General features: G+C 47.3%; 1 protein-coding gene, 1 long non-coding RNA gene and 1 other non-coding gene across 3 annotated transcripts in view; 2 read left to right on the forward strand and 1 right to left on the reverse strand.

The window, feature by feature from the left end:
• Nucleotides 1–346: 346 nt before the first annotated feature.
• LOC139600229 (small nucleolar RNA SNORD65) lies at nt 347–420 on the forward strand. Its single transcript, XR_011682454.1, has one exon. It is a non-coding gene; the product is annotated as a small nucleolar RNA SNORD65 (small nucleolar RNA).
• Nucleotides 421–9,517: 9,097 nt separating this feature from the next.
• LRRC75A (leucine rich repeat containing 75A) overlaps nt 9,518–15,206 on the reverse strand; it is a 57,443-nt gene continuing 51,754 nt past the window's right edge. Inside the window, exon 4 of the mRNA XM_071447940.1 lies at nt 9,518–11,590. Within this exon, the coding sequence (XP_071304041.1) occupies nt 11,005–11,590 (586 nt within the window). The 3' untranslated portion in view covers nt 9,518–11,004. The remainder of the gene's footprint in view (nt 11,591–15,206) is intronic.
• LOC139600071 (uncharacterized) lies at nt 11,599–12,521 on the forward strand. The gene is made up of 2 exons (XR_011682406.1): nt 11,599–11,818; nt 12,133–12,521. It is a non-coding gene; the product is annotated as an uncharacterized lncRNA (long non-coding RNA).

Consider the following 15,206-nt stretch of genomic DNA (forward strand, 5'->3'; position numbering starts at 1 on the left):
ATCTTTATTTTCTGATGTGTTTAGGTAGAGCCTGCAGGGCTGTGCTGATGTCCCCCCCCCCGATGGGGCAGCTCTTCCCAAGTCCTGTGCAGGCACTGAGACAGCAGAGCAGGAGAATCTGCTGGGTGAGTTCAACATTCATTGTGCTCCTAGCTGAACGTGGTGGCTTCTGGCTGCAGGCTCAGAAAGACACAATGATACATTTAGAGCAGAGTTTCTGTTCTGAATGTATAATTAATGGAGCTCTAGGCAAAACCAGAGGCAGTAAATGTGTGAGAGCAGCTGTTACTGCACTGTAGACAGAGAAAAGGTCTGTTCTGCCACAAAAGTGGCAATTTCTGATATCACATGATGAAACTAACCCAAACTTGCTGGAATTACCGGCAGATTGACTGGTGGTGAGCAAAAGGTTTTCTGATGATATCTGACTCATTAACAAATGCATTAATGATAATTAAGGCTGGTTACCTGACCCTGCTCCTGTGTTCCAGGTGGTGCTGCTGGAAACATCTCTGAGGCAGAAGGACTCCAACAAAACACCTGGGCTTGAGGATTTTGTGTAGACAGAACATTTTTCTGCCTATTACAAAGTGGTAACAGTTAAAATGTTTTATTACATGTGCATTAAAATAATTTTAAAAAGAAAAAAACCCAGTTTTGTCACTTCACTGCATTTAGGAAACTGGGCACTCCTGCAATGTGCTGTAAGATGAAGAAGATACACCCAGATGGCAAAATTTTCACTACAGATTATGCCAGTGGGGTTTAGTGTGGTAATTAGAGTTTGAACAAGACACCAAGAGTGTAACTACTGCAGGGATTCAGTACTCTGACAGCCAGGGCAGCAAATGCAGCTGTAGCTTGTTTGCAGGCTTGCTGTTTGTCATTTGGATCTCAAACTTGAATTTAAAGCCTGCTGCAGAGGCAGAGTTCAAGGGTTAGGGGGAATCTTGGCAACTTGGAGATGCTTAAAAGAGTTAAAGCCCAGTGTTTGAGGCCAAAACTCCCAATTAGAGTAATTCTGTCAGTAGAACTGGCAGGTTCAGCACTTGAGTGCTCCCAACATCCAAACTGCTGGTGCTGAGCCTTCTGCCCACCTGGTGTCAGCAGTGAGGATTTTAGGGTGTGCTTTTTGCAAAGGCTTTTGTGCAGAATTTATTAATTAAATTAATTCCTCCTGAGCCTGTGGTCACTGCCAAGGGGGAATCAGTGTTCACTGCACAGCTCCAAGTGGCAGAGCCTGGGATTGGTTTTGCCTTCCCTGTGGAGTTCAGGTGAAGATCTGAATTGCTTTTAATTTGGATTTTCTGACTGGAAGGTGCTGTGAGCAGTGTCCCTGTCCCTCCAAAAGCACAGGTTGCTGTGCTGCCTGAGGTATAAGCTGCATGAAATGCAGAATTTCAGGAATTTCTCTTAGTGTTCAGAAAAGCAGGCTCAGTGTTTTTCAGAGAAACCTCCCGGTTCTACAACATGCAGGTAAATTAATCTGGATTTTCCTAGAATTGTTCCTGTAGTATATCCAGGGCTTAATAAAAACACTCAGCCTGGGCAATGGAGTAGGTAAAACATTTGGAATTAATTAGTTGCTCTTACTCTGAAAGGATTTGAGCACTATGAGGAGCAGGTTACTGCTCAATTAAAATCACATTCTGTTCCCAGTGTTTAAAGAACCAAAGCTTATTTTTCCCTGATTTTAAGAGCTTGTGTATTAGAACATGTTTGTACTTCTTATAACACACACTGGGAATAGAAATGGGTTTAAAGCTCCCAAAAAGCACAAGGATCCACCTTTTTTAAATGTGAATCTGCAGTCCATGGAGGTAAAAGCAGCCACATGCCCCCAGCAAACAGAAATAATCAGCAAATTGTTTAATGAGCTGTTGCATTTGCTCCAGGAAGGTTTGCTGCAACTTGTTCTAAAGTTCTTGCTTTCTAGTGTTAGAACTCTCATTAAAACAGAGCAAAGTTGATCTGGGAAAACTTGAATATTGAGTTTACCTGGGTTTATTGAGGGTGCAGTTGGTGGTATCTGTTGGAGATAAATATTCATGAGTTTCATTTTAGCATCACTTCTTTATTGTTCTAATCAAAACCCAAGTTCCTCAGCAGGGATCCTCTAGCAGGCTGGGTTTTTGCTGAGATTAATGAATGGAAAAGTGTTATTTCTGTTAGAAAATGGTGCCTTTCAAACATAACAAATGCCCTCAACGTTTTACTGTGGTTTTCCATGGGAGCACAGATAATTTCATGGTGCTTGAGGGGAAGGGAAATAAAACCATTCTGTTTTGATTACATTTGGAGCACTTAAAACTTCGTGTTGGGGAATAAACAGCAGACAAAAATCTGGTTTTAAAACACAATTATTTTGGATTTTCTAAAGGTTTAAAAAGAACAGTTGGCAGGAATCCCTTTGGCACTCAACAGCAGCCAACAATCCTGGATAAATCTAAAATAGATGAAAAGATTAAAGCAGAAAGAAAAAATATGCAACAAAGCAAAGAATGGCTGAGTGCCAGCTTTTAGCAATAAGAGAGATGGCAGTGCCATGTCTCAAATCACTGTTTGAGAGAAAACATGGAGATTATCCCCAAAATCTGTGCTGAGGGGCTGGGATTGAGGAGGGGAGGATCCACAGGGGCAGAACTGCCTCGCTGTAAATCACAAGCTCCACATTTCACATAAATGCTGGTTACCATCCTCATTTCTTGATTAGTATTGTAAAGCAATCATATCTGCAGCAGCATGAGAATAATCACTGATGCAAAGCCATAAATTACTGTAATTAATGCATGCCAGCTATTAATGGCAATGCAAAGAGCAGCTCTCTCTTGCCTTGGTGGCTGTTCCAGCTGAGGCAGTTGGAGCTGTAGCTTCTTAAATAGGAGGGAGGAAGGGAATATCCCGTGTGTCTGAGCTTTTCAGAGTGCCAGAAATCCTAAATATTGACATTTCACTCCTTTTCCCCTCAGAGCAGGAGGAGGACCTGTTACTTTTCCAACTCTCCTTCATCTCAGAGATGTGAGGCACAAAGGAGCTGCTGTTGGTGTCGTGCAAGGAAAGTGTCCCAGGTTTGTTTTCTCCCAGCTAAAGGATGTCAAATGCTTTGTTACAATTTCTGAGATAGCACAGGCAGCAACTCCTGAGCTTCTCAGAGCAAAAACTCAAAATAACCAGGGGGACTTGGCCTTTTTCAGGCTCAGGGAGTTCCTGGCACCCCCCTGACCTTGTGCTGCCAGAGCTGGAGCATATTTCACATGTTCCTGTGAGGAAGGACAAGGTTAATGCATCATTGAATGCTCTGCCAGGACAAACATTCCCCTTCTTTGTCACTTCATGTCATTTAGTGCCTTCATTTTACACTTGAAATCTGCCCAGCTGTCATGAGCTGGTCCCAAACCTGCTGAACGTGGGGAGGGTTGACCAGGTGGGGTTTGATTTAGGGCATGCAAGGAGAGCATTTGAAGAGCATTGAGCATTTTCTGCTCCTGTGCTGTAATTCAGGGTAACATCTGTCCTGCTTTACCTCCTGACACTGCAGCCCACAAGGTGGGGCAGTGACCAAGCTCAGAGCATTTGAAATAAAAGATTTTTGCAGCCTTGAAGATGCTTCCTGGGGGAAACTCGGTTTTATTGCTGGTTCCTTCCCTGTTTCTAATAAGATTTGCAACTTTCATTACTGTGTAGAGAATCCCACACACAGTGATAATGTCACTCTTTAATTAGCTGTTAATTAATGTGTCTCAGTGTTGGACCAGCAAAGGCTCATTTGATGAGCTTTTGATGCTGTGCAAACTTGCAGTTCATGGTCCTACCCCAGTGTGTTCCTGCTCTGAGTGTGATGAGAAGCCAAAGAGTTAAAACTTATTTTTATTTGACAAAAATAAAGAATGATTTGCCCTTCATTACCCTTCCCTCCCATGCAGCTCAGGAGCTGCCAGGCTGTGCCTGCTCCAGGTGGATTTAGAGTCAATAAACACCCCCAGCCCAGCACCTGTGTGCAACTGAAACCTGAACAAAATGCAAATGAGCAAATCACTCAGTGCAGGCTGATTCCAAATCCCTGCTGTTTTAATCAAATGGAGATGTTAAAAGTTTAATCTCCAATAATTAAGATTTTTGTTTGTTAGGCTCCTGTTAGTTTTTGCAAGTCAATACTTGGATTTTTTTCCATAACAGTTTTTTTTTGTTGGTTTGTAATGGTTTGTGGTAAAATCATTGCACAGCCCAGCTGCAACACAAACTCTAAACAAATAATCATTGATGTTTCTGAGGCTGCCTATGGCTTTTTGCTGGGCTCTCCTTGCTTTTCTTTATCATTTTGATTTACTTCCCAGTTTGTTTGATTGCTTTCTTGCTTGTGCTTTCCCAGATCCTGTCACATAGTCACTCTAGGTTTGATTTTCTTGGTTTTTTGTGCATTTTGTGCACTTGCAAACTGCACCTAAAGGTTTGTTAGTGTTGGCTTTGGGTTTGTTGGGTGCTGCTGTCCCTGAGCAGTGGAATAGGCTTGAGGTTTAACAGCACATGAAAGACAAACTTCCAGCTAAGCCTGAGGTTATCAGCCATAATAAAAAATAACAAATTTTCCTGGATAGCTGAAACTTTATTAATAAACACCTGAGTCAAGGTAATAGTGGCACCAATGGTGATTTGGTTATCAGCCCTTATCAGACAGCAAGTGCAGTGCAGGTGCTGAGGTGATCTGTGAGCTGTTGAATGCAGCAGCAGCTGAAATACCCAACAGAAATGTTTCACATCTGTGCCTGCATTGATAATCCTGCAGCAGTCTGCAGTGCTCCACATCACCTCAGGCAGATAAGGAACTGGAGCTGGAGCCCTGCTGGGAGCAGGCAGAGGGTTTGGTCACTCCCTGGATAAAGCAATTCTCCTGGACTGTGTCAAATCAGGTATTTTATTCCTTTCATCCATGGTAGTAAATCAGAAACTCTTTGTGCTGAGTGAAATCCAGGGGATGCCTGCTGGGGAGATGATGGGAATTGTTTCAGAGCTGGGGGTGAGGTGGGAGCTTTGAAATGCACAGTGATGGGGAGCCCCTGCACCAAGGTAGCTGCACTTGGAATTTAATGAATTGAATCATTGCAGGCACCTCCCCACAGCCTGTTTGCTGCTGTGCTTTGGGGGAAGGTGCTCTGTGCTTGCAGGAGGTGAAATAAAGCTTCAGTGTCAGGGCCAGGCTGTTTGGAAATGCAAAACAGGAGCTGCATCAAGGGCAGGGATTTCAAAGGTGCTGCTTTTATGCTTCAGAAAGGGCTTTGCAGATGACAGCAACAATGTGGTGTCACCTGGCAACAGGTCAGAGGCTGGAGCTGAGACAAAAGAAGGGAGAACAGGGCTGAAAAACCACCAACACCAAAATGGTTTGAAGAATGGATGTGACACCAGGGTGAGGGGACAGCTCTGGGCTGGTGGCTGCCCCTGCCCTGGAAGTTCAGCCCATTTTGGGGGTTGGCACAGAAAAAAGGACAATGTTTGCATTTCAGCCCCCAGCTCTGCTGTTTCTGTGCCTGTGGTGGAGCCTGCAGGAAAGCACAGCTTGGGAAAATGCTGAGCCTTGGAATTGATCATTTAATAAGCAGGTGGGTCCAGTGAAGATGAAACAACAACAAGAAGGGAATGGTGAAGGTCTCCTCTTGCAAAGGGGTGTGGAAATGCACACAGCCCCAGGCAGAGGCCTTTTGTCCTGTGTGTTTGAGGCCTGGCCACTCCTGGGATTTTCTGCCTGTTTCTCCACATGCAGAACTGCCCAGCAGTGGAGTCCTGTGGGATCAGGAGTCAGAGCCCTGGGGCAGCAGCTCCCAGAGTGGGATTGAGTCTTTAGTGCTTTGTTCTTCATTCCTGGAAGAGCTGGAGTTGCAGCTTTACCTGAGTGACCAGGCAAGGGGCAGCTGCCCAAGGGAAGTCATTCCTGGGTGATGCTGCTGGGTGTCCACATCTGTTGCAGCCCAATATCCCATGGTTTTCCATCCATCCCTGAGTCTCTGCATGTCTGTTCCATAAATCTGGGCCTGTAGGAAGATGCTTTGAGGTTTTCTTTATGTAGATTGTGTTTAGGATGGCTGTGAGTGCTACTTGCAAAATCCTGATCACAAAGCACCTCCCCAAACCCTTTCCCAGAGCCAGAGGAGCCCTGGTTTTCCCTGGAGAAGGACAGAGCTGACAGGGAGAGTCAGGAATGAAGTGGTTTTACATCACACACCTTGAAAATCCAGTGATAAATGCCCAGACCAAACCTGCAGTGAATTAAATATTCATATTTCTCTCCTCTTTTGTAAACCTCCAGTCTATTTGTCCTTCCAATTACAGCTCCCTGAGAGCTGCCACGTGCACTCACTGGAGTGCTGGATGCAAACCAGCCCACAGGTTTATTTTCTCCTCAGACTGAGTTAATAAAAAGCAAAGAAAAAGGATGGCCCAGAAGCCAGAGGATCAATAAGCTATTAGGAGCCAAAAAAACTCAGCAAACTGCACACATAATTAAAGGCTGTGGTGAACAGGTTGCATCTTTTCTGACTCTATTAAATCAGCTCTTCAGTTTTATGTAAAGCCATCAGCTGAGCTGAAGGTAAAACCAGCTGTGTCTCTGGGTATTTACAGAGGGGAGATAAAATGGATAAAAAATAGGAGGATAAAAAAGGGGGAGGGTAAAAAATGCATGGCCAGAACTGCCAGAAGGGACTGCAAACAAAGCACCTCCAATTCCCATCCTTCAGGGGTAACTGAGCCATGGCTGGTGGAGCTGGCACATCAGAAATGACACTTTATTCCTAAATACCTTTCCTGCAGTGCAGCTTGGGATCCAGGATTCCTGCAGTGAGCAAAGCTCTTGTGCTCCTCCTTGAGAACAAACCCTGTGCTAACATTTTATAGAACCAGGTCCCAGAATGGTTTGGGCTGGAGGGGAATTAAAGCCCATTCACTCCAACATTCTGCTGTGGGCAGGGACACCTCCCACTAATCCAGGTTGTTCCAAGTCCTGTCCAGCCTGGGGATATCCCTTCATTTATTCATGATAATTAATTATTATTAATATTAATGTGCCTGGAGCTGGGCCCTCCCTAGGAAGTGAGGCTGGAGCAGGCAGAGCACTGGGAGGGGTGGCTCTGCCCTTCAGAAATTCCTGTTAAAGACATTTCACAGAGCTGGAAAGCTCCTCTGCTCTTCCAGCTGCTGGGGGAAATCATCCCCAGGCACAGAAAAGCCCCCCTGCCCTTGGAGTGCAGGAAAAGTGGGATCAAGGCTGACATCCTTGTACCACAGAGGTTGGGAGGAGGTTTCAGCTGACCAGGGAACATTTCACTGCAGAGGTTGGGTCAGTTGTTTTTACCCCTTTTTCCCTGAGCTTTGCCTGTGAATTCTGCTGATGAGGTCAGTTTGTTTCCTTGGCAATGGCAGATCCCAGCTGATGGAGCAGGGACTCTTTGTGTTTGCAGGCCCTGAGTGCTCCTGAGTGTGAGCTCACAAAGCTCCTGATGCTGGGGCAGGGCCATGGACCACGGGGGCCCTGCAGGGGCTTTGCCCCTCTCCAGCTTTACTGGGATAACCCAGAGTGGTGGCACTGCCTGGGGCAGCCTCAGCCACTGCTGCCTCCCATGCATCCCCTTGATCCTTTGGGTCACTTTTTGGCTCTGGCAAAGGTTGGTGTTTGGGCAATTTTGGGTTGCCATTTGCTGACTTTGCCCCTGAGCAGCAGCAATGCTTTTGGCCTAAGTGTTTTGTGCTTCTGGACACCCCAGCAGCATTTTTGTGTCTCCCTCTGCTCTCCCACACACTCCCTGCTCAGGGGTGACTTTTCCCAGCCCTCTTTCCTGCTCCCAACCATCCTCTGGCAAAGGAACCCTCATTTTAAATGAAAAACCACCTTCAAAACACAGCCAGCCTTGGTGCAAACCCTTCCCACATCCCCCAGCTGGCAGGAGCTCTCTGGAACATGGCACCAGCCCTTCATGGCTCTCCCACCCCTCTCTCATTCCCTGCTGCTGTTTCCATTCCCCTCACTGTCTGTGGGCTCCTCAATCTGCACAGAATGATTTCCAATTACATTTTTGTTGCTGAGCCCATAAATCTCCTCCCCAGACTGGTTTGTTTGATGCCCAGGCAGAGCTGTGGTGCTGCTGGGGAGAAAACCAACCAAGGCAGGCTGAGGCTTTTTATGCTTTATTTATTTTATGGTGGCCCTTCCCTCCTCTCCTGGACAAGAAATGACCTCATTGTGTTTTAATATTCTAACAGCAGTGATTTTCAGTCCTTGAATCCTTCATGTAAGGCCAGTTAAGAGCTTCTGACCCAAAGCAGCAGCCCAGGGAACATTGATGATATGTGGAGTGAGCCCTGAGCTTGTTCTGATGTTGATGAGCTGGGAAGGGAAGCTTCTCACTCTGCTTTCTTTAAAAAAAAACCCAACCAAACCCACTCAGTGCTGAGCCCACAGGATCATCATTATCCTGAAGTGCACTAAGTGGATAATTGAGCTAATCCACACTGTGAGGGAGGCACTGATGAGCCAAAGCTTTTATAACCAACCCTCTACAACAGCTCAGCTTTCCTTTCCCCCTTTTTCCATGGCAGTAATTTGGTGCATCCTCCAGCATGCACGGACCTATTGACAAAAATCCCTTTCCAGCTCTTTCTCTGTCTCAGGAGGGCTGAATCCTCTCTGGGCACAGGGACATTGTCAGTGCCAGGGCAGCAGAGGAGGCTCGAGCACTGCAACACCTGCACAGGGCAGAGGCTGTGGGATCTCCCTGTGGAGATACTGGAATCATTTCTCCATGGCTGATGTGTTCCCAGCAGGAGGAAGCTGAGCTGGAGGGGAAATGTGGCAGGAGCAGCTCCTGGGTGGTTTTTGTCCGTGAGGGAATGGAGCAAAGCAGGAATAAAGGATGCAGAGCTCCCTCTAAATGCAAAGTGCCTCTGGTTTGGGAATTTGTGAACTGGGGGGTCCAGGCAGCCCCTCAGGCCCCAGGTCCTGTGCAAATACTTAGCAGGGAATAAAAACCTTGCAGCAAGGAGCTTGTGATTGAAATAATTTCAACAGAAAGAGGGGCTTGAGCTGTGCATGAGGAGCAGAGCCCAGTACTGAGGTACCTGGGTAGAAAGAAGAAACTGCTGCAGTTTCTTTTTCTTTTTTTCTGCAAGGAGAAATCTTGTTCTTGATTAAATCCCCCTGTGCTCCCCCAGCTCCTTGGCCCCCATGGTTTGTGGCTGGGACAGAGCCCATGGTGCAATAAAGAGCATTTCTGCCTTCAGGAGCACTACCCCACTCTCAGCCTTCCTTTCTCCCACATTATTTTACACACTGACAATATTTAATATTTAAAAGATTCTTTTATGATGCTTCTGTGTCCAGCTTGTGCCCACCCTGGTAAATCCAGGCAATAAACTGAGCTCTTTATTTCTCCAGCCCCCTGAAGAAACCAGACCAGCAGCTCTCAGCACTGCCTGTCCTCTGCTTTTTCCTGGGCATTCAACCTGGACAAAGGGAAAATTCAACACTGGGTCTTTATTAAACATTATCATTTATTTTGTTTATGGATAGCTCCTTTATTTCAAACAGAAATATTCCATATTCACTGGAAAGTTGTTTTGGTTTGTTTTTTTTTTCATGCCTGTTGGAAAGAGTTAGAATTAAAAAAAAAAAACAAAAACAATAAGGAAAAAAGGCTTGGATACATGCAAATCATACTGACTGATGCCAAATGTATTAAAAGTAGCAGAGTTTTTTCTAAATTACCTTCTTGCAAATGGAGGACAAACCACCACTGGCAGCCTGGAAGAATGGACAGAGCCAATGGGACCAAAAGTCTGTTTGCACCCAAAAAAAGCCAAGCTGGAGTCACTGCTGGGAGCTGCCCAGGGAAGGGCTTGGGGCAAAGAGGCTCCCCCTGCACAGGGAGCCAGCTCTGCTCCTGCAACACACACAGGAATTTCCCCACTTTCCTGCCCTCCCCCAGCTGTGGGATCCAATGAAATTCTGGTTCCAAAAAGCCAAAGTGCACATTCCAGCACTGCTGCTCTGGGCTGATCCATTTCCCTCTGAAAATAAACCCAAAGCCCTGGCTTAGAAAAAACTGGAACCTTTGAGGAACAAAGCACTTCTGGTCCAGGGGGCAACAGCCATGGCCAAGGGACCCCAAGGCTTTCTGGGGCTTTAAATCCCAGCTGGCTGTGTGGCAGTGACAGAGGGGACGAACCCCAGGCTTGTTCTACCTTTTTTAACCCTTCAGTACCGTGGTCTATTTTTGTCAGTGATGCTCCTGAGCCCTGACTCCAAGATTTGTGTGTCCCTCCCAGAATGGATCAGATGCTCCCATTAAAAGCTCAGGAATTTTCAGAGCTGGTGGGAACTTGGGTTTTACTGGAGAAATCCTGGGCAGGCACAGGTGCCAGCCTGGTTTTGCTAAGGCTGGAGGTGAGGGTGGTGTCCAGGCACGCTGCAGGCTGGGATTTAACCCTGCCCCAGGAAAACAAAGCTCTCCCTTGGGCTGGGCTCACAATGCTGAGAGGAGCACCCCTGCTTGGTGTGTGAGCAGGTTTTTGTTGTGTCTCAGGAGCCAGGCCTCTCACCAGTGATTCCTGAAGTCAGGAGTGGAAGGGTTGAAGGTTTATCCCAGGCAGGTCCCTTTGGGGTGGCTGCTGTCTGTCCATGACACGTGGGGAGCAGCTGAGATCCAGCACTGAAGGGAACCTCCCCGCTCCCTTTTCTTGCCCTTCTGAGGTTTTGCAGCCCCTTGGAGATGCATTTCTGAGAGAGCCAAAAGCACAGCACACCACTAATGCTTCAAAACACCTGGCCAGCTGTTAGAAAATACAAACACTCTACGTGATCACTTTTATGTGTTCTTCCAGAAGAAAATCACTGACGTTCGTGGCACAGGGGGAAGGCAGCACTGGGACTCCTGGAGCAGCCAGGAGTGGGAACAGAACCCCTGCAGCTCTGAGGTTTGAAGTCATCCTTGCTCAAGGTGCCCACCCAAGGGCTGGACATCATGTCTGTGCTGTGGCAGCACCCTGCCCTGGGCCAGGGAGCTCCCCAGCCTGGGCTCTTCTGTCCATCTGCTCCCAGTCTGTGCCTCCAGCCTGGCCTGGCCCAGCCCTCAGCTCCTCCTGGCTGTCCCCCAGCCCCTCCTGCCCCTCCAGATCGCTGACCTGACCCTCCCCAAACTCCAGGATGGTCGGCAAATTCCCCTGCTTGGGGCAGCGCCTCTTCAGGCTGACCAGGAAGGGTTGGGGCAGCGAGAAAATATCCACGTTATTGCCCAGATCGATCCAGGTGACGCTGGGGAACTTCTTGGGGTCCTTGAGGGTCTCGGTGAGGTCCCTGAGGATGGCCTTGGTCAGGCGGTTGCCGTTGAGGGCCAGCGTGGTGAGGCGGGGCAGCCCGCAGAGGGCGGGCAGCAGCTGCAGCAGCATCTCGTCCGTCAGCTCGGTGAAGCACAGCTCCACCGTGTCGATGTGCTCCGAGCTGTGCTCCAGGTACGACGTGACCCTCTCCAGGTCCTTCAGGGTCAGGGGGATCCCCGACAAGTCCACGGTGTTGTCCTGGGGCTTCCCCATCAGCACGGCCTTCAAGCTGCAGGCGGGGGAGGCGAGGATGGGGTTAATGGGGGGTGGCTCTGCTTGGGGGCAGCGCTGCTGACAGGGAAGGGTGGGATCCTGGATGTGAGAATTTGAAACTTTCTGTGCTGTGAGAATTTGGAACTTTGTGTGCTGAAAGGCACAGACTCACCAGAGAACACTGCACTTGACCTGAGGTGTGGAGAAAGCTTCCAAAATTGATTTAACAGCACTGGGATTGCAGGTGTGGAGTTGGTTATTTCCACCATGTAAGATCACAGGGTGGAAAACTTAAAAGTTTGGGGTTTTACAATATAAATAAATATGAAGCAAGGTAGAAATTTTAGAGCAGAGACAAGTGAGGATGGGGTTGGCTCTGCCTGGGGGCAGCACTGCTGAGAGGGCAAGAGTGGGACCCTGGATGTGAGAATTTGAAACTTTGTGTGCTGAAAGGCACAGACCCACAAGGGAATGTCAGGAGAACCACAAGGGAACACTGCACTTGACCTGAGGTGTGGAGAAGGCTTCCAAAACTGATGAACAGCACTGGGATCACAGGTGTGGAGTTGGTTATTGCAGGTTTCCATCCTCTAATCTCACAGGGTGGAAAACTTAAGAGTTTGGGGTTTTAGAATTTAGAAATAAATATGAAGCAAGATAGAAGTTTCAGAGCAGAGACAAGTTGTTCTTCTTTACCTTCTCCTTCATGGGTTTGGGTAGGGTTTTGTAATTAGACAGAGAAGTCCATATTGTGGGCTTTGAGGGATCAGTTATTGGGTTAAAAGGGAAAATAATCTCAGTGTCATTTCTTAATTGGATAGTTTAGTCTTAAAAGACCTCATAACAAGAGACAGTTTGCCATTTTGTGCCTTGCTAATGAAAGAACTCATGGTTGTGAAGCTGTTTCACTGATAAGAAATAATAAACACCTGAGTCCAAATATGAAATACCACCTCAAGTGCCTTCAATCCCAACCTTGACAGAGGTAGAAAATAAATACAGAGAACCCACAGACAAGGACAGGAGTTGTGGGAAATGGATTTGTAGAAAGTTATGTAATGTATTATAATTTATAATTATATTATAATTAGGAAATAGTCAGCTTCCAATTGTGATAGTATGAATTGTAACATCTGTGTTGTCTCACCCTTCACATGAAACCAAAAATAGAATAAAAGATTTCAAAACGCCTCTCAGTTGCCCCATCTCTGGGGCAGGCAAAGGGTATTGTCCAACAAGGAGTTTTGGAGAGGTTTTGTGGAGGATTTTGGAGAGGTTTTGTGGAGGATTTCAGCTGGGATGGATGGAGGACTGTGGGAAATGGGGTTGTGGAGAGTTCTCAGGGCTGACACAAGGCCCACGCAGTGTGCAAACCCTGAGATAAGAAATGCTGACTTAGAAATGCCATGGAATAGGGCAGACATTGCTGAGAGAGAAATGGAACCAGAAACAAGTTTCAAAGGATGGCCTTGCAAATCAGACCAGATACTTTGGAGAAATAAACTATGAAAGATGCATTGGAGTGGGACCCACAGAGGGGCAATTTTAGATTGCTGGCTTTAAAGAATGGCACAGCAAAAAGCTGCTAGGCCAAGAAATGCTTATAATGTATTGGAATTAAAAATAGTTGCCTTCTGATTGTGATGGTGTGGATTAGAACACCTGTATTGTCTCACCCTTCTCATGAGACTGAAAATGGAATCAGAGTTTTTAAAACACCTCTGAGCTGCCCCGTCTGTGGGTCAGAAATGGGCACTGTCCCATCCAGCAGCTCCTCTCCAGGGTGTCTGTGCTGCTGGGGCTCACAGAGCCATTCCAGGGCTGTTCCATGAGCAGCCCACATTCCAACCCCATCCCTCAGCAGTGCCAAGCCCATTTTTACCAGCCCTGGGATAAAGAGTTTATCCTGGCATTCCAGAGCCTTTCCTGCTGCTTTTACAAGGGTGAGGATGCCCCTGACGAGACAGGCAGGAACTGCTGGGTGACATTTCCCACCAGGAAGCTCTTTGAGCAGGAGGACACATTTTTGGTCCTCTCAGCTGCACAGGTGGGAAACTGAGACCCCAAGCTCGGCAAAGGAAGCCCAGACACCTGCAGGGTGGTTTGATCTCATGGCCACTGGGACCTGTTCTCCCTTTCTAGAGGAGATGAACCCTACAAGAAACCCTCAGATAAATACATTAACCCTCAGATAAATACATTAACCCTCAGATAAATGCATTAATTCTCACAATCTCAGAGCCAGGCTGGAGTTTCACAGGTCAGTTTATCTCCAGCAAAGCCCTGCTGCCAAGCCAGGTGCTGAGGGTGTTATGTTCATGCATTGTCCTGGATTCCTGAGGAGGTGGAAGGAGCTCTGTGCCTGCTGTGCCAGCTTGGTGGCCCCTGGTGCCTCCTGAGCTGCCCAAGGAATGTGATGCTGTGGAGAATTCTGTGATGCTGCTGCCCTGGCTCCTCTGGGAGAGTTTTTTCCAAGCTGCCCATGAGGGATGACTGCCCAGAGATTCCAAAGAAGGGGGGAATGGGAGCTTTACCCCAAAAATCCATGCCCATCAATTGTGTGCCAGTTAAATCCAGAGCTACTCCACATCCAGAGCTGTAACCTGGTGTTGGCAGCTGCTTCTCTTGGATATCTACAGCCACATCACATTTTGGGAGCAGCCCCATGTGGGACCAAGGTGATGCCTCAGTAACAAGTTTTATTCAGAAAAAAAAACCCCAAATTCCTCTTGTCTTGCAGTCCAATTTAGTGCAATACAACACCAAAGCAGCACAGAGTAGCCCTGTGAATCAGTGATAACCATTTATCAGCATGACAACCAGGGCTTGATCCTGCTTTTATCCATTTTTTCCTGTGGGATGTCTGGTGTGCCTTTAAATAAGCAAAGTTAAGGAGATAACAAAGGGGGAATGGGGACAGCTTCAGGACAGCTCTTTTTTTTTTTTCTTTCCCTATTTTCATCTGCTTTCAGTATTGCTGCTTTCAGTATTGCTGCTTTCAGTATTGCTGCACGTCTGTTCTTTCCCTCAGAGCATGTATGGGATTTCTGCCGGGCAGGAAAAGGGGATTTCTCCCTGGGGTTCCATCCTTTCCCCCTGATTTAGCAGATGCCAGTGGAACAGATTGATTCTCTTGTACCCACTGCCTTCCCACCCTGCTGCTGAGCACCAAGGGCTCCTGAAGCCCCAGGTCAGAGTGGCCTGGGCTGCTCCTGGGGGAGGCTTTGCCCTCCTGTCCCTGGGGAACCAAGCAAACAAAAACCCCAAACAGGATTGCATCCAACCAGTCCCGTGGCTCTTCTGAGCCAGAGCATGGTAATAAGAGGGAAATTTATGTCAACAAACAGCTGGAAAAGCTCCCAGCCCTGCCAGAGAAGTTGGCCCCAAATCTCAGGAGGAAAATCTTAACCATTAAACAAATCCCTCTGAGCTTCAGTGGGGGATCAGTTACACCCACTTGGTTTCATCCTCACATTTTACAAGGCTGTTCCATAGGGAAAACACTGATTTTTTTCCCTCCCCAGCTGGGGTTTTGCCCAATATAACACCAGGACTGGGACTAGAGCCCTTCACTAAGCTCCCACACTGGCAGGATGCTGATTTATCCACGCTCACGCTGAGCTGCAAGCTCT

This window comes from Agelaius tricolor, unplaced genomic scaffold (assembly GCF_023055355.1).
Source record: "Agelaius tricolor isolate 1412-34295 unplaced genomic scaffold, bAgeTri1.0.p SCAF_25, whole genome shotgun sequence".
Classification (NCBI taxonomy): domain Eukaryota; kingdom Metazoa; phylum Chordata; class Aves; order Passeriformes; family Icteridae; genus Agelaius; species Agelaius tricolor.